General features: G+C 35.8%; 1 protein-coding gene across 1 annotated transcript in view; it reads right to left on the reverse strand.

Moving 5' to 3' along the window:
• Positions 1-10,896: 10,896 nt before the first annotated feature.
• Positions 10,897-20,852, reverse strand: part of LOC149804447 (Golgi resident protein GCP60-like) — a 56,661-nt gene continuing 46,705 nt past the window's right edge. The window contains exon 9 of the mRNA XM_089940547.1: positions 10,897-19,047. Coding sequence (XP_089796673.1) covers positions 18,824-19,047 — 224 coding nt within the window. The 3' untranslated portion in view covers positions 10,897-18,823. The remainder of the gene's footprint in view (positions 19,048-20,852) is intronic.

Raw genomic sequence — 20,852 nt, forward strand, 5'->3', positions numbered from 1 at the left:
GTTCTTCCCTTGGAATCAGCCATGGCCTACCTGATATCTGTCAGGTTATTTCCAGGACCATGTTTACGAATTTGATGGAAAAATGACCCACGTTCTGGTCCACTTATTGTGTCTTATGCTTTTATAAAAAGGTTTTGACCAACAGAATTGTTCATTCGTATTGTAACATCTGTCTCGCGGAATCACTTTTAGCTATGTTCAGTTATAATTTAATTGAAATTATTTATCTAAATTATTCATTAGAAGACTTTTTTTTACTTTCCAGACTAAAACATTGCTTTGAGATTATTGTGAATTCATTCAAAGAAATTCTGGTTTATATCATTTGTGAAATAGCAAGACTAGTGGTACAGCGACAGATTCAAGTGTATTCGTACATCAGCACATTCAAGATTGGATTTCATTCAAAACACCACTGGGATTCGTTCAGAAAATTAGTTTTGGACTTGTGATAAAACTTTTAAGATTATTTGGGATTTAATTCACAATACTGTAAGTTCCTCTTTTCATTTTATAACTGTTACTTACCTTAAGACCACCGGTCCATGTACGACTATAGTGTGTGATATGTACGTGCGATTTAATTGCTTTTGAAGTCAAGTAAGAAGTCTTCCAACGGGTTTCTGATGACCATTTAACCGTAGAGAAACTCCAGACACTCGTAGGTTGCCAAATGTCATCGTACTACTACTAACCTGTCCGCCGTCCACCCAAGCCAAAGTTTGATATGCCAGAAAGTCGCGTCTTGGTGCGCTGATACCTTGTAGGGTGCTTGTCTTCTATGAAAACTGTAGAACACTTTTCTGTATCGGCTCTATGGTGAGCGCAAAAAACGACAGAGTTGACACGACAACAAACGATTTACACGCATCCATACTGTTTATCTCGGCAACACAATTTTGCCATCAGCGACATCGGGCCCATGCTAAATTGCATTGCTGTTGCCCTTTTGGTATAACATGAGTCTGTTTGGCTCCAATAATTGATTTGCAGACAAAATCTGCAAAACTCGCATATATACCTAACAGGAATCACCCATCAAGACAGAAATGAGTGTACACAAAGCTGTGCCTGACGCTGGCCGAGTCCACTGTTGAAATTATTATTTGCGCTAAGCAGCAAAGGGGCGCCGCCAATGCGAAGGTCTGGCAGGCATTTTATCAGGTTGCGGGCCCACAAAAGCAGTCTGTGAAAGTTCTTGAAGGGTATACGGTACATGATCTGCATGCTCTGCTGTATCCTTGACAAACATCATATTTGGATCCACGGTTCTCGCATAATTGTCGATGTATATGGCTAGTCCAAGAATCGTAGTGGCAACATCGACCTTGTATAAACATTCTTCAGTTTTCTTTCCATCGATGAGACACAGTGCGCCTTTGAACGACACCTTGATGCCGATATCGAGAAATTCAAATCGGGTACCGTCGGCGTAATTGTTATCGTCGGCTTGTATAATTTTGTCACCGATATCCAAGATAAATTTCTAGATGTGCCATGCACATGTAATTCTATTCATCCATTTTGATTGGGGAGTATATCTTAGTACAAATAATGCTGATAATCTCGGACGCTTAGATTTAACAATATGTGAAACCCGAATTTGGGTGCATCCTCGAATCGGGCCATGTTGAAACTTTATATATTAATGGTTTCGACCAACAGTATTGGTTTTGTACAATACCTTTTACTTCCCGCCCACAACCGTAATCCGCTTCTCACTGTCAGATTTGCAATAATCAAATCTATACTGGCTTGTGCCAAGCGAAGTTGAGCGGCTTTGTTGATGATTTTTACCGACCTGGATGGGCATTGCTGATGTGAATAGAAATGCAACCGTCCTTGGTTGTTAAGTCACTAATTGTCACAGTAGATATCGAATCGAGTGAACCGCCTCCGATCCCATATTTTCAACCGATCCATTTCTGTGTTTTTGATGTTATCAACAACTTGTATTGCAACTTGTCTATTCATTGGTTTAGCGGGCGAAGTCAGGGCTGCGAGAATCTTTGACGATCCTGTGAACCACATCGACAAGGCCAGTTCTGTAACATATCACATAAACCGGTTTTCTTGCGTTGATAACACAAATGGGTGTAACACGTGCGCCTACTGCTGTCATTGTATTAAATATCAGATCGAAATCTAATGAACAGCTGTATCGTCAAGATCTCACTGCGTTAGCTTTCCATTTTTGATCAACATCGGAAAAACGAAGTTGTGTCTACTGGAAATTGTTGTATGGATAATCCACATGTGTCGTTGCAGTAACGGAGAGCAGTTGATCCTGACGATGTCTGATGTGATATTGTATTCCGGGTGTAAGATTTGTTACATCGCGGATCATTTCAGGTGTTCACGGGCAGCTTTGTGGCATCGGTCAGAAGCCTCTGGTTTATTTCGTCATCGTATTTTTCATTGTTGTTAAATTGCTTCAAATGTTCGTGTCAAAACTTGTACCATTCTTACGCAGTCTATCACTCAAGTCGATTGTGACGAAATCATGTGTCCCGTGTGACCTCCGGGAATTCATCCCACGAAGCGTTGGCGGCACACCAGATCCAATGAATATTTGCCAGACCATGCGCATCATTGGCACGAAATATAATACGCTGCAAGGTTGTTGCTTTCCGGGTAAAAGTCGCGAACAGCAGAGGCTTCATCAATCATGGAAAATAACTGAATGGCTGATGACGAAAACGTCTCTGATGATGCAAGCACTTCTGTGAAATCCATAAGTATGTCATAACATGGCTGATCTCCTCCTCAGTGGGGGGCAGCGACACGATGTGAGATGAGCAGTGTATCTCCTCAACAATGGGAGGCAGCCACAAGCTGTGCTCCACAATGGGAGGTAATGACACTATGGGATGAGCAGTACATTTCCTCATGATGGGAGGTAATGACACACTATGGGATGAGCAGAGCATTTCCTCATAAAGGGTGGCAGTAACACATTACTAAATGAGTGGTGTATCTCCTTTGCAGTAGGAGGTAGAAATACAATGAGACGGGTCTTAAAACCCAAGGGTCATGCAGAGCCCTGAGGAGGTCTGTAAGAGAGAAGCCAAAAAATTACAAAGAAGATGGAGAGGGAGGTTTTTCATTGATTTATAAATCCAGTTTGAGTCAGCAAGATTCCATTTTTTTGCAAGCTATGATTTACAGATTGTACAATGATTTCCCGGTGCATTTTGAACATTTAAAGCAGTCGGGATTAGTGTCCCAAGAGGACTTCTTGTGGACACACTTTTCCCCCATCTATGACATTATTCTGTTAGTATTGAAAAATGATCATAATGAGCAGTGCATCTCCTCCACAATGGAGAAACCAGTACTTATATATATATATATATATATATATATATATATATATATATATATGTGGTAAGAAATTTTACCAATCCCATGTAGGTGTACACAAAGTAAGCCCAAGTCCCTGAAGGAACCAAATTCAAAAGGGAAAAGGGTTACCACATATGATTTGTAAAAATGAACAGAGAGCTAGTACCATTAGAGAGAAATAATTGTAAAGGTCAGGTTGCAAATGAGGTTAGAAAATGCTGCAAAAGGCAAAAACTTTCTGGTGAATCAAGGTACATGTATGATCAATAAAACATCCTTGAAAAGATGAAATACCAGTGCATGACGAAAACTATTTTCATTTTGGACCAACTAGATATCACAAGAAGTCTTCAGGTTAAAACCCCATGTTAATATAGCATTCATCGTGGAGCAGCGATAAGATTTTCAAGATGGCTGCAGTAGTGGCCATACTGGACCTCAGATTGGCACCCTTTTCATTTAGAACAGACTATCCCTCATAACAAGTCTTTTAGTCAAACTGTATGTTGATATATCAATTCATTATTAGCAATAACAAAACTTTTAGGAAGGCCACTGTGGCACCCATACTGGATGTCTAAGCAGTTCCATTTTCATTTAAGACCAACTAGACCATCAGCTGAATGTGTGTGTCAAGTTTCACGGCAATCCTCCAAGTAAAAGCTCTCCTGGTCTATAACCAGTAGAACTACAAAATGAAAGCTAAATTGTGAGATGTATAATAGTATGGAAAAGTTGGCATAAAAGCTATTGCATTCCTAGAAAAACAAACCAATAGTTACAATGCATATATCAAATCCTTCCATGTTTGAGATGAAAATGTTAACTGGCATTTAATAATCTTATGTTATCAGTTGAAATGATGAATCAATAATGAACTAACATTCCAGTCACTATTTTGTACATATTTTTAATAATCTTATGTTATCAGTTGAATGATGAATCAACAATGAACTAACATTCCAGTCACTATTTTGTACATATTTTTTTTGTTCAAAATTGTCCAGAAATACTATGCCAAATTCTTTATGAAACTAGAACTGGGGACAAAAGCTGGTGCAAATTTGAAAGTAAATACATGATGGGAACAGTGTTTCAACTTAAAAGGCACCATGTTTGAAAAGAAGTGGCCTATCAATCACAGGGTTGACATAAATAAGCAAGAATGTACTGGATGAAAAACAGATAGAGGGAACGACTGAAGAAATCTACAAATGAAACCCTTTTCCACCAGACTTTATGAATCATACAATTATATAGTGAATTATTTAAATATGAAATTTAAAGGTCATCGTGAACAAACATCAGCTTGGCCTTTCTCCAGTGAATGGCTACTACTGAGAGGTTTTTCTGTAATATGGTTAACACCCATTCAAGACACAAGTAAATCAATCAGCTCCACTGTAAAAGAATATCTAAAAAGCAAGGTGCTATAATGATAGATTAGAAAAAATGAGAGGACCATTAATAAGCTACTTAATTATGATTCAAGATTATTTTTCATTTATTCCGCATAAGATGCTACAGAGACCACTGATAGCAGTACAACAAACATTAGAAAGGATTTCACAGAATGCAATATTAAACTGACTGGATTGGTTGTCAAGCATATAGATATACCAATGCATTAAAGAATATAGCTCCATGTCTTACATTCCAATTTAAACTAAGCCTATATAATTTCTATGCATATATATATATATATATATACTACAAAACTTAACCATTATATATGTGCAATAATGCTGTACCCAATCTTGGTTACAAGCTGAGATTTTATGAAAAGACCAGGACATAAAATTAAATATAAAATTCAAGGATGGCAGTAAAACAGGCCTGGTCAACAAGGTAAATTAAATATATTTACTCTTTACTATATACATGTTTATGTCAATCTACATCACAGTCTGTTGTTTTCTTGTTGAATGCAGAAATGACAGACAATTCTGAAATCATCTTGCCCTATGTGCTCAATGTAGAATCCAAACAAGATACACACTGTAGCTGTCAACAGCTGTAAAACAGGTACTGATTATTTATCTTCCCTGCAGGGGAAGAAAGAAGTTTTCAGTTTGAGCAAAATTTGCTTCTGACAAAAATCATTAGGTGTAAAATTAAATTCTGAAATGTTCATGATAAGAAAAAATACAACTATAAATCTGTGTACAGGCATATGACTTATGTATTATACATCATAATACAGCCAAATGGTATATGTAAGTCATAACATACTTCAGGAATCTTCAGCCTTTCCGTAAACTTTCAGGACATTCTTTAACTTGACTCATAAGACAATGATGGGATTAGATCTTTAGTCTTTATACATAACCATCCTAGCTGCCTCAAACCAAACATTAACATGCCTGCCATGACATGATATGTCACATGAAACTACACGACCTTTGACTCCCAAACTGCCCAACATTGTTGTGTTAAAAAAAAAAACACGATTCATTTTTACTCCCAAACCACCCTACACAGATGATAAAAAGACTTGATTAGTGTTCAAAAATCTATCCTCAGTGCAGTTTATGCAGCTGATTGTTGCAGAGTCAAATAAAACTTTAGGTGGTCAAAGATCAAAAAACCTCACAATTTCACAAATTATTTAAATGTCTGACAACATCTAGAGTGATATCATATTAAGTTCTCTGCATACTGCTGTGGGAGGTCCCATTAGGTTAGTTGGCATAGGTAAAGTACACTCAGTGGAACAACCCAATTCATTTGAAGTTAGATAAACCAGAAAGATGCAAGTTAAAGAACAAAGGTTATTACTCATCACTGCCCTGAATATGAATGTTTAAGCTATCTTTGTTAAAGATTACTGGTAAGTTTGTGATCAGTGGCAATGTTTGTGACCAGTGGCAATATATCTTTGAAGTCAGTTTACTCTATATAAACATAATAGATGATTTTTTTGTTTGTCGGAATAGAGTATAAGTGATTCATTCCTGAAGCAAAATGATGAAAGCAGCTGTGATTAAGGAATGGATGAGCCATTGGTGAAGCAAGCAAAGCCCAGCAAAACTAAATTGCAGACGTCCTGGTTGACTAAGTCTGACTTGGTGAAACATAGCAGCGAGGCTGAGCATTTTAATCTCTGCACATACTGCAGACACATTAGTCATTCAGAAGTGTTTGACATCTGTTGGCATAGCACCACCGTCTAGCATTAGGACAATGCACAAAAGTAGTGCTCAATCCCTGAAGTACCTAACATGTTTAAGTAATCATCAATAGACCACGTCAAAAGAAATGAATATCAACAGACCATGACTGAAGAAATGAACAACAAAAGATCATGTCCCAAAAAATGATCAACAGACCATGTCAGAAGAAATGAGCATCAACAGACCATGTCAGAAAATCTAAACATCAACATGCCATGTCAGAATATCTACCATCAACAGACCATGCTAAAAGATATGAACATCAACATGCCATGTCAGAAAAATGAACACCAACAGAATATGTAGAAAAATGATCAACAGACTGTCAGAAGATATGAACATCAACAGACCATGTCAGAAGATATGAACATCAACATATCATGTCAGAAGATATGAACATCAACAGACCATGTCAAGATAAATGAACATCAACATACCATGTCAGAAGATATGAACATCTACAGATCATGTCAAGATAAATGAACATCAACATATCATGTCAGAAGATATGAATATAAACAGACCATGTCAGAAGATATGAACATCAACAATGTCAAGATAAATGAACATCAACATATCATGTCAGAAGAAATGAACATCAGTTGACCATTAAATATCAACATCAACATTTCTTGCCAGAAGATATGATCAACAGACCATGCCAGAAGATATGAAGCCCTTTTAATCAATTTCACTGCAGAGCACAATCTGCCATTTGCAGCTGCAGATAATTTTTCAGGTCTCTATGTTTGATACTCCTTCACAGCAATGCCAGTGAAGAAAGATCATTCTTCTATACTGAGACAAATTCAGTAAGATCTGCAGGGACAAACAACAAATGACACTTGCAATATCTTTCAACCTTCTTTTGAACTGCTGAGAGCAGCAAAAAAATGGAACAAAGACTGTATTTCACAGTCCAATGGAATTTAAAGACAAACTTTTTTGTAGTTTTCTATTTAATGTCTGTGGCATCAATTTTGTGAGTGTGGACACATATGCATGTGTGTTAGTGGTGACAATGATGAGTCTACCAACTAAATTTGTTTGTAAGGTCAAAGAAAAGAGACATATTTTCTTTTATTGAATTTCTAGTAATTTCTTTATAGACTTATAAGCGTAGATTACTTATTCTCAAATGTATGGTATTGCTTTTTGAGGTCATGTGCACTGTCCAAACATGGGACTGCAGAACACGCTTGTGAGTCTTAAAAAAGACCCAACATTGTCTGGGATATTGGTAGGTATGCATTAACCATCATCAGACCTGAGTATTTTGGCTTTGTCAGTAATGTATAAAAACCTATCTTGCAAAAACAGTTGGACTTCTGCACTGACAATGTCCAGATGAAATGTGATAGACACTAAACAGTTACATGACACATTTTTTCTTCAAGACTGCAATTAATGCAACAGTTTCTAGGGTAGTATCAGAAGAATACTGAAACCATCCAATGGATCTACAAGTCTTTTCAAGTTTAATGTAGGACTATTGAGCTTGTCCTCAAAAATTATATATCAATTACACTAAATGAAAATAATGATGGGAGTTGACAGTCTTCTGACAAAAACAATGATGGCACAGGACAGTTTTCTGATAAATCAAACAATGTAGGCATAGGATGGTCTTATGACAAATAAAAAAAAATGATGGCATAGGACAGTCGTATGACAAATAAAAAATAATGATGGCATAGAATGGTCATATAACAAATCAAAACAATGATGGTATAGGATGGTCCTTAGACAAATCAAATATTGGCATAAGATAGTCTCTGACAGATCAAACCATGATGGCATAGGAGTGTCCAGAAAAATCAAACAATGATAGCATGGGACAGTCTTCTGACAAATCAAACAATGATGGCATAGGACAGTCTTCTGACAAATCAAACAATGATAGCATAGGTCTCCAGACAAATCAAACAATGATGGCATGGGTAAGCCGTCTGACAAATAAAAAAATGATGGCATAGGATGGTCTTCAGACAAATCAAACTGATGGCATAGAGTGATCTTCAGACAAATCAACCAATGATGGCATAGAGTGATCTTCAGACAAATCAACCAATGATGACACAGAGTGATCTTCAGACAAATCAAACAATGATGGCATAAAGAGATCTTCAGACAAATCAAACAATGATGGCATAGAGTGATCTTCACACAAATCAAACAATGATGGCATAGAGTGATCTTCACACAAATCAAACAATGATGGCATAGAGTGATCTTCACACAAATCAAACAATGATGGCATAGAGTGATCTTCAGACAAATCAACCAATGATGGCATAGGGCGATCTTCAGACAAATCAAACAATAATGGCATAGGGTGATCTTCAGACAAATCAACCAATGATGGCACAGAGTGATCTTCAGACAAATCAAACAATGATGGCATAGGGTGGTCTTCAGACAAATCAAACAATGATGGCATGGGATAGACTTTGGACAAACCAACAGTGATGGCATAGGATGGTCTTCTGATAAATGACAACAATGATGGAACTGGATGGTCTACAGACAAAACAATGATGGCATAGGATGGTCTTCAGACAAATCAAACTGCTCCCTATAAGACATAAACAATGCTACTGCCAATGCAAACTATCTGACACTAGGAGCATTCATTTGAAACATTTTAATTTAGAAATGAACTTTCAATAAAAGGATTTCTATATTTATTATGACAATGCTAGATCTGTTAGCTTAAGCATTACATTAGTGTCTACTTTGTAGCTGATTGTGAAGGTAGATCAGTGTCAGCTCTGTTTGCCATAACTTAATATGCTGGCAGATTAGTGTACACCCTGTCTGCTTGAAACTCACTATAGAACAAATCATGCAAGAGTTTATAGTGCTAGCGAGGACTTCTGAAACTATCTCTTTATCTGCTATGCGAAAGTATAATAATAATAATAATAATAATAATAATGCTTTATTTATAGAGGGTGACTCATCAGTCAAGTAGTCAAGGACTATTCTCCCTCGAGGCTCACTTAAGGAGAGTATAACAATGCACTTTATATGAAGATAGGAATAATTACTGTTTATTTTAACATGTTTAGTATTAAAATACTAAATTCCATTATCTATTGGAAACACATACATGCTCATGATATCTTTTCTTAAATACTCTAATATTTTCAGCAGATTTTACATGTAGTGGAAGCTTATTCCACAGAACTGTACCAGAGTACTGAAAACTCTTTTTAAATCTAGGCAAGTAAATTATATTTTTGCTTCCATTAACATTAACAGACTAGTATTACAATTTTTGTTTTGTTATTTTTGAGAAGATTCAGTTCTTACAAAAAGGAAATATAAAAAGTGCACATCCTTATTATGTAGAACAAAGTATTAAAGTTTTTCTATAGATAATTGTCTATTGTCTGCAAGTATTGTCTTTTGTCTACAAGGATTGTCTATTGTCTGGAATTATTGTATACTGTCTGCAAGTATTGTCTATTGTCTACAAGAATTGTCTACTGTCTACAAGTATTGGCTACAAGTTAACCTTAACCCAAAAATGTACTTTAAATTTTGGGTACCAATGAAGTGGTTTTTTTCAAAGACAAAAGTTTTTTTAATTCACATTTATTATTAGAAGAAGGCATATAGCTCTTTTGCAGACAATAGACAATACCCGAGGACAACAGACCATACTGGCAGACAATTGACAATACCTGAGGACAATAGACCATACTGGCAGACAATTGACAATACTTGAAGACTCTATCTAAATTTTTTCTTTTGCAGGGATTATATTCACTATGATATTCTAGATCAGTGTCCACTGATCACAAATTCTGAAACTCTGAAGAGCCAGCATTGTCCTCCATGAGTAACTTGTAAAATCTGAAGTGCCATCATTGTCCTCCATGAGTAACTTGTAAACTCTGAAGTGCTAGCATTGTCCTCCATGAGTAACTTGTAAACTCTGAAGTGCCAGCATTGTCCTCCATGAGTAACTTGTAAACTCTGAAGTGCCAGCATTGTCCTCCATGAGTAACTTGTAAACTCTGAAGTGCCAGCATTGTCCTCCATGAATAACTTGTAAACTCTGAAGTGCCAGCATTGTCCTCCATGAGTAACTTTTAAACTCTTAAGTGCCAGCATTGTCCTCCATGAGTAACTTTCAAAGTATTATGCACCGTAATATCAGATTTGTAAAGACATTTGTTTTCAACAGGCTTCAACAAAACTGGACAATTTTCAAACTCATGATAAAATTGACCAATAAATGTTGTGTCCTTAGATAACCAATTATGCAAAACTGCCTGTGCATAAAAATTTCCATGTTTATCTTTCTTTGGAAACAACCTATGAACTATAAACTATGGAATTTTGCATTTTAATATGAGATAAGACTAACATGAAGTAACATTTTATTCAAAGATAAGGCTTCATGACAAGATTATACAAGTCTTTACAATCAAAACAACTAGAAACAAATTTCCCAAATGACTGAACTGTTGACCAAGAATCAAGAATGTTAGGCTATGTGCATGATACCTGTCATAATTCAAAGGGCACTCAATATGTGACAACCTATTATCTAATACTGACTTGACCTCAGTGTGTATGTGTGTGTGTGCACATCGTAGTCCACATCAACCACACAGGTAAACTGGAACACACTGAAATACACTAAGTCTCAGTCAATACATGAATAAATAAAGGGACCAGACATGTTTTTATTCTGGTATAACTTTTGCCAAATCCTAAAGGGGTTACTCGAGTCCTACCCTGGACCAGACATTGCTCACCTAATATTCATCTAAAAGGCGAATGTAGTGCCTTGGACTGCAAAAGACCAATGTAAGGATATCTGCTATCTGATGGTATTTGGCATGAAGTTTAACACTGTTTTACTTCAGTGGGACTGAATGGTTCGCTGGTACTTCTTGTGAAAGGTGTTCATGCTAGAATTCTACTTATCATCAAATGTTGGATCTGGTCAGACCATTTTGGAGAAAAAGTTGATTATAAAATCTGTATTGTAGTTTTTTTTGTGTATTAGTAAACATAGCAATACCTGATTGGAGACAAGTGTCATTTGTAGGTATTCCACTGCCTGCTAAATGCATATGATAAGGATATTCTTACCTAGTTTTATCAAATTGGTCGAGTCATTCTGGAGAAGTAAAAAATTTGTTTTCAACTTGCTTGCTACTGGCACAACATAGTTGTTAGGGAAGCCACCCTGATAAAATTTAGGTAAAGCATACCCTTAAGAATCATTTTTAAAATAGGTCTCCCACACAGTTGCCAAGGAAGCCATGACACTGCAAGGTAAGCTATCCAACAAAATGTGATCAAACTTGACTAGGCTGTTTTAGAGAAGACACTAATAACAGATTCTCCATAGTACTGCTAAGGAAGCAACAACACTTATGTTTCTAAGACAGCCACCCTAGACATATATTTGGTAAAGCATAATTATTCCTCCCTTGCTTAATCAAAACTGACTCAGCCATTATAGGACTTACAGTACTAATTCAGTTCCCATAGTAAACCTATGCAAACACCAGGATATTAAAAAATCAATAACTTGAACCTAGATTTATCAGTACAGATGAAACCTGGATGTCAGCTTCTTGTAGAGGAAAGGATATGAGCCTCAGAATTTTCTGGAACTGCCTGCATGTGTTTGAAACATGTGCTTTCAATTCTGCTCCAAAGAGTCAGGTGCTAGTTTTAGTAATGAGTGTTCCAAACTCAAGACTGATAAAGAACTGAAATTCCATAAAAAAAACAATGTCTCTATTTTTTTCTCACTTATAACTAGGATAAGCTCTCAAAAGATTCTTTTTCCTAAAACATAACTTACATTATTAACCAATCCTGGTCGTCAAACCCATATATACTCTATTTTATGTTCACCCATTTCCAGGCTGGTTCCCATTTTTCCATATCATTAGTACCGTGTGTCCTGTAGAGAAACTGAAAATAGGTTTTCCACACGGTTGCAATGGAAGCCACATAACTACTAAAAAAAAAAACCTCATACAAAAATCCAATTGATCATTACCAAACAAACATTACTATGAAGTTTGATGTCTGATTGAAGCCATACTGCAGAAGGATGTTTGATATAGGTTTTCCAAAAGGTTGTCATGGAAATCATACTGTTATCACTGCAAGGCCCCAATAACACACCAAAGCATTGAAGATGCATATATGCTGACATATGGATACAACCACATTCATATATCCCATTCAACAACGTTGTGCATGCAATTTTATCTAAGAATATCAATGAAGATATTTTGTTCATAATTAGTCAATATTTCAGAAAGATGTAAAAGTATCTATCTTCTGACCCAAAAAAATTACTGTTATGATAAACACTGGCAATAAAACAAAATGAAGCACGTATGCTGAGAAATATGAAATACGCTCATGATTAATGTATTTTCCCCATGTATTTCAAGAAGATATTAAAAAACATGCTTTGAGCTCTGATATTGCTCAACTGGCATAAATTAGTTTAAGAGGCAAATATAGTAATCGGGCATGTAACCCATGCTAAAAGACTGGTGTCAGGATAACTTTGAGCTATTCAGTTGAAAATGGTGGTATTAAACATGCTGAACTGAGTTTTTACTTCAATGAATTAGATGCTGTATTGGCATCTTTCAAATAAAAATCAAAGGTCTTCATGCTAGGAATCTATCAAATCTGGCCAGGTAAGATCAGGCAGTTTTGTAAGGAAAGTTGTTTTAGGAAATTTGATTTTTATATTCGTAACAATTTCCATATTTTATGGAAAATGAGTATCATGCGTAGGATTTCCCTGGTTGCTATGAAAACTGCACCACTGCAAAGGACACCACAGGAAATAATTCTGGCACAGCATATGCTAAGGAACATTTACACCAACTTGGATCAAAGTTGGCTGAACCATTGTGAAGAAGTTACAAACAGGTTTTGTACTTGTTTTCTATAGAAACCACCCTGTTTGTTGCTGGGTTCCAACCTAGATAGATTCTGGTTGTTGTTGTTGTAGGATTTAATGCTATTTTTCAGCACAAGATAGGCTAATCATGGTAGCCAGTATAAATGGTGGAAGACCCTGGGAAAACCCCAGAAAGAACCACCGACCCACGAGAAGCTACTGGCAAGCTTTCTCACATACCCAGATATGGTCAAACCCGAGACTTGAATCCAATCACACAGAGGTGAGATGGCAATGATCTGTAATGGTGAGCGCTTTAGACCAGTCAGCCACTTGGGGCTCCACAGATTCTGGGAGAGCATGTCCTAAGAATCATTCCAAAAAACGTCTGATCAAAACTGTCTCGGCTGTTTTGAAAATAAAGCTGAAAATAGGTTTACACATAGCTCCAATGAAAGCTACAATGTTGCTTTGGAGCCACCCTCAAAAGATGTCTTGTATGACATTTTGTATCAAATGTTGTACCCAAATTGAATCAGTTTGGATAAGGTTTTCCATATGGCTGCGAGGGAAAATACCCAAAATCCAAGTCTAACAGAACATGTATTATGAAGAATTGCCAATTAGTTTGATTAAAATTTGTTCATCTGTTCTGAAGAAATTTAGTTTTCTACCTGATGCAAAGAATAACACTGTGGATAGGGGAGCCAACCCAGACATGATTTTGATACAGTATGCCCTGGAAAACATTCCTTCCATGCCTGATCAAAATTGATTCCGCTTTTATGGAAAAAATAATGAAAACACCTTTTCCACATGGTTCCTATGAAAGTGACACTATTTCTAGGGGTGTCAATATATATATATGATGTTCATAAAGCATGTCCTAAGAAACATTCCTACTGTGACAACATAAAACTGGCTAAGAGTTTTTGAAAAAGAATCAGAAAATAAATTTCTGCCTTGTTGCTAAAGCCACCACACCATTGCTAAGGGAGTCACCCTCACTGCAGTTTTGATAAAGCATGTCTGAAGAAACATTTCTGCAAATATTTATTACAACTAAGTCTTTCTGAAGAAGATTCTGAAAAATGGATTTCCTATGGTTACTCTGGATGCACATCAGTCAGAGAAGCCACCCCAGACATACTTTTTGGGAGCTCATCTTAAGAAATATTACTATTATTTTGATCAAAATCCACTCACCTGGTCTGAAGAGGTTGAAAGAAAAGGCTCTCCATATATGCCAATGAAGCCAAACCATAGCCAGGGGGAACCACCCTGACATAATTTGCATACAGCTTACCGTAAGAAATATTCTAAAGTAGTCAGTCATTCTTGAGAAGAAGTTGAAAACAGATTTTCAACTTGGCTGTTATCAACGCCATGCTAGAAACAATTCTGGTCAAGAAACACCCCTACCAAGTCTGATTAAAATTGGCTCAGCTGTTCTGGAGAAGTTTGAAAAATAGATTTTTCACCTGCTTGCTATGGAAGCCAATCTGATACTAGGTTCCTACTGAGTTGGTAAGGAGGACACACCATCCTGATGGGAGCCACAGACATGCACCATTAACAAGACCTTCTCAGTAAAGCAGTTAATTTGTTTTCCGCATGTTAGACCTGTTTTCAGTAATGTGTAACAAAATATCATACTGTCAAGCTGGATCATTTAAAACTCAAAAGTGTGTTTGCAGACTGATGCAGCGACAGTAAACACAGTGTTCAATTAAAACTTTTAAAAAAATTAAATTTCACATGGCAATGGAAATCATCTTTCCAGCCATAAGACATACATAAAAATCAGCAAATGATGTCCAATAAACAAAATTGTCACCCTTCCTTCTTTTTCCCCCAAGAATCTGAATATTTCTTTTTATTCTTCTGTACTATTAAAACTTTTTATAAAATGCTCACTGTCCCTTTCATCCTGAAATGTATCACTTGGTGGATGCCATTTTTAGAAAATCCTAATAAGCAACAGCTTGATCAAGCTGACATGCAGTTTAAAGTGTCTTAGGTATTCCTATATAGTTAGTCTGGTTCCTTGACCAACTCCACTGACTGTAATACGAAACCCAGATCCAAATCAAACACAGATAAGCCTGTATCTAGATTTTTTACTGCCAACAACTTTATTTTCATAATTTGTGATTTTATGCCATAGGTCCATATTTAAAGAGACATTTTCATAAGACTTATGACAAAATCATAAGGGTTGGCAGGTCTGGAGCCACTCAGACATAATATTGATAAAGCGTGTCACAAGGGTTGGCAGGTCTGTAGCCACTCACATATAATACTGATAAAGCATGTCATAAGGGTTGGCAGGTCTGGAGCCACTCAGACATAATATTGATAAAGCGTGTCATAAGGGTTGGCAGGTCTGGAGCCACTCAGACATAATATTGGTAAAGTGTGTCATAAGGATTGGCAGGTCTGGAGCCACTCAGACCTAATATTGATAAAGCATGTCACAAGAAACATGTAACCATATCTGACTTATGCTAGCTATTCAGATATTTTGGAGAAGAAGTCAAAATTGGTTTTTCATAAGGTCACTCACACCATCTCTTGATGAGCCACCCCAAGGTCAATTTTGTTACAGCATATTTTAAAGAACATTCCTATTAAGTTGGATCAAGTTTTTCCCAGTGATGGTTAAGAGGATAAAAACAGCAAGCAGGGCCATGCCAACAGCTCGCAATGCCTGTTGCCATGACAGCAAATATCCATGATAATTATGAAAGTGATGTTACATCCTTTAGGCTCCTTATGTTGCTATATATATATATAAAAAAGCCACACAAAATGTATTAAAACTGAAGAAAAATAACTTATCGGTGATTATGGGGGGTAACAAATGTAGATTGTCAGCAGGAATTTACCTTGGGCAAACTCAAGTTTCCAAGGTACTTGCCCAAGGGCATGTTAAAAAGAATTTGAGAGAGAGGATTGGGTTCCATTTGTAATGCTTTATGTTCTGCAAGTTGCATACCCTAAATTAAGCACAGTATATGTGCTGCATTAATCAATTATCTTAACTGGCCAGTTTATTCCATCTATTGTATGTCATTTCCATCTTGTAGTCAATGTCATGTTCAGTCATGCATTTTCTTGTGCACATGTAATAATATGAATATTTACTATTATTATATGCTCATTTTTTTCTGTTAACTTTACATTGTCAGAATCATGCAGTATTTTTGATATTGCACTCATGCGCACTTCATATTGCACTCATGCGTGCCCAATAGTGTATTAGGAACTACTTTGGAAACAAATCATGTACACTCACGTAATAGGCGCTTTAAGTTTTGGTTGATTAAATTTGCTTTTGAATGAGCTAAAGCAGATGTTTCGAGGACTGCCACATACCAGCTGCTTTGCCATATTTTGTGTTAACGTTTTTGATACAATGTTTCGGATTTAGGCTAGCTATAGATGCCAGATTGGGTCCTTACAAATAACATGCAAGTGACAAGGCATAATCTCTCTTCTTTAGCTGGTAATAAGAATGGCAAAAAAGTTTTACATCCTGATTTCCTCAAAATGTACTTTCTTAGTTTTGCAAATCTGAATTACATGAGCCATATCATGGATTCTCAAGCTTGATTACATATTTTGAAACTGTACTGTAATTTTGACTATATTCCAAGTGCAATTACATCCTCCTTACTGCACTCAAAATGAAATAAACATTATATTCCATATCATCTTTTTGATAATTGCAATTGAAAGACTTCATATTTTTCCCACATTATGATTTCAAACATTCAATGACAGAACAGAAACACACTTGCAAATGTCAACACGCTGTTGAAATCTGATGTACTTCATGTAGAATTGGCACAGATAAATCCAGTCCATAATCACTAAATTAGAATCGATGAAAATAATAAAATCTATTCATTCCAGATCAAATGGAAAAGTTGTTGCAATGAACATTCATTCACAATATGACCAAAATGTCATTTACTTTCAAAAGTTATGTCTAGCGTGTGACTAAATTCAAATTTATCTGGGCAGAATTATGTGCGCATTAATAATGTTGTTGTTGTGTAATGATGAATCTGCACTTGTGTATTTAGTTTGGAATATGGCATACATTCAGTTACTTTGTTTCTTGTAGTGCATTTTTTATGTATAAATGAGCCTTATGTAGAATAAGAAAATGAGCATATAATAAAAAGGTTACTGCAGTTGAATGGGAAAATATGAACTAGTTTTGTCAGGTAGATATATGCACTCCCAAGGTCGTGCAGTATTTTCATCCGAAAAACTTGTTCATATTTTCCCATACAATGACAGTAACCTATAATTATAAAACAAGTTTTGACAAATAAGGAATAAATATTTATATTCAGTTACATGCACTGTTTGTGCTGGTTCTATACAACTGGCTTGTCTAAGATTGTTCTGATGCATGTTGCAGATTTTAAGGTGATGTGCTAATTTTTTAATGAACTCTTGAGATTTCTTTGACAAATGAGCTTGGAAATAAAATGAACTCATCTCTAACCATTAACCACCAGGAGGATTTCATTCAGAATGTGATCAATGTACCAAGAATCTAGCAACCATAAGCAGTATTTATCAACTGTTGTTATATGATAATTACAGGGCAACGATACATACTTGCTGCTTAGCAAGCAATTAAACAGAAATAAATATATGTCCTCAATTGCAAATACTGTCTTGTCAAATATATTGAGGCATGTCATTGATTTACATAATTCATTACAAACAGTCTACTTTCATTATTATTGTTGTGGTTGATGATGAGAATTTGCTACCTTATCTAGGCAAGAAAGGAAAGTTTTTAGCTCTAATGAACTTCTTTTAAAGATAAATAACCAGTATGATGCAATATACAAGGGGGTTCTAATCTTTATGGATTAATGAGTATCCATGGCTAGAATATTGTTATTGATTGTTCAAAGTCTTTTAACTATATATTCTCTCTCTCTAATGTGGTTTCTTTAAAATATCCCATATTTTTATCTTATTTTTGTTACTCATGTTGGAATATAGTGCTAAGGGCAAACTCAAATTACCAAAGGGCAAGTTAAATGTTCCAGTCAGCTTGCCTAGGGCAAGCTGATTTTTATACTATTTGTAAATCCCTGGTTAGTTAAATGATGTTTAATTCTACAAAGAGAGATGCTCGAGTCCACCTGAACCTGGGGCTGTAAAGTTTTCACTAGAAACACTGATGGCAAAAAGTACAACACCTAGTGTTGACAATGTACAATGATAATTATTAAAAACACAGGGACTAAATATTCCTCTTGTGTAGTCTCTGTTCTGTTTCTTCTCCATCCATGGTAGACCTCTATCTTTTTTCTGACCATCAGAAAGACACTAACAATATCCCCTGCTAAGAAAATAATAAAACTGTTCATCTGCTGTAGTATACACGATAGTACAGTGTCTTGGAGCGCCACAGTGAGTAAGAATTATCAAACTTAAGGAGATAAACTCCACGGCCCGGATATGCGTGACTACCACAATAAACCTCTTCATGACAGTCTCTGCGATAAACTGGGATAATTTCATCTGTTGGTGGGCGGTCATCTTTTTTATCCTCCTGCCCCTTTTCCACATCATCTTTCCCACTGTTTTCTGTAAGAATAACAGAGAGCTTGAGTAAAGTTCTTATATTACTTGTAAAATGCAAGCAAGAATAAACATTACAATCATAAGTAGGCAAGGGCATTGCATCCATATGTGGAGACACCTGAAATAACCTTTATGTCAACATGTCAAAAGAACATAATGAACATACTACAATATTACTTGTGTACAAAACACTAGCTTATGTCTCCTATCCATGCTTATGTCTCCTATCCACACAGTAAATGTGGGCCTTAATAACGATATTAACCTGAACAAGTATCAAAGAAAAAGACACATGCTTTAAGCTAAAAATATCCATCAAAATGACTCAAATGCAAACTTATCCTTGTTATGGCCAACAAACCCAACCCCATTCCAAAAGTTCCTTCATACTGTGCCTTTTGTGATATTTTTAATAAGAAGCCCGAGTTGTCATGAAATTGCTCATCAGGTGATGTTCCCCTAAAAGCCAAATGCAACCGCTGTTGACCAAAAAAATTCTGCATTAGGATGCATCTGTTTAAATTTTTTCTAATGCTGTAACTACATAGGTTTTGAAAACTAAAGCTGCCAGCCCCAGTGTACAAAACATGCAGACTGATTATGACAAAAATACTGATTTTCAGGAACAAATACTGATTTTTAAAATTGTAATGCATATGTAACTACTTAAAACACCTACAACCATCAGTAAATTAGGTAAAGCTGTACCTATGTAACTTTTTTCCAATTATGCCGATACCACCTATAGCTGATTATTAAAACTGCCAATACCAATTATGAGACCAATTATTTCAAGAAACCGCCTGTTCTAGAATTAGCAAAAGCATTAGCATTTGATTGACAATAAACCATGACCTATTTTTGTTATAACTAACAATGCCTAAAATGGGTGCAGAGTTATGTCAACAGTTCAAATGTGGTCTCAAGCTACCATACATGTGATAACTATTTCCCACATTTTATATCCCACCTTATTTCTTATTGTTAACTCATATATGCAAATAAAACTCTTTAATAAATAACATATTTATTCCGAATTAGTTTTTTGGGGGCACATATGATATGTTTCTTCATTCCTTCTTTTAACTTAATGATGGTAATCAATGTTTATATATACGGTACAGTAATGCCAGGTCAAGTTGACTTGTGTAAGTTTCATTGGTGGGAATCATAATTTGCTTGTCAAGAAAAAAATCTACAGCATTCAGTGATCATTCCTGGGATTTAGGAAGCAATTCACTAACAAGCAAAGCATGTAAAGCGCGGCAAAAATAAATTTCTGAACTCCTGGTTGACGTAGATGTATTTTGTGAAGCTAGTCATAAAAAGGGGAGGGGGGCATTTAATTCCTGAATGTGTGAAATCGATGGTCGCATTATACATCACTTATCTTACATTGCAAAGTATGATCAAAGGGTTTTAGTATTAAAATGTCATTAACTAAAGTTCCTTACAAAACTATTATTTGGAAAATAATATATATAATACAGATTTGCTTAATACCTGATGTTTCTATTAAAGAAAGAGAAACTGTAGGAAAGTAGATATTTTACATTTGATAATGCATTTATTTCAGGTGACAACAGTCAAACCTACGCACTAACAGTGATGCGCAATGGAAAGACCATGAAAGTAGTGTAAAACATTCATGTAATGATTTATTTTGTAATATTATGGCCGTATTGCTTGTTGTCAATAAAGTAATAACATTCCCATCTTTTTCAATTTTCATTGCCTATTACATTAATAGTCTTGGAAAATTATTCACTAATTATTCTGGCGAATTTTTTGAAAATTGGCAACAAAAT

Source organism: Sinohyriopsis cumingii, chromosome 2, assembly GCF_028554795.1.
Source record: "Sinohyriopsis cumingii isolate HCF-2022 chromosome 2, ASM2855479v2, whole genome shotgun sequence".
Classification (NCBI taxonomy): domain Eukaryota; kingdom Metazoa; phylum Mollusca; class Bivalvia; order Unionida; family Unionidae; genus Sinohyriopsis; species Sinohyriopsis cumingii.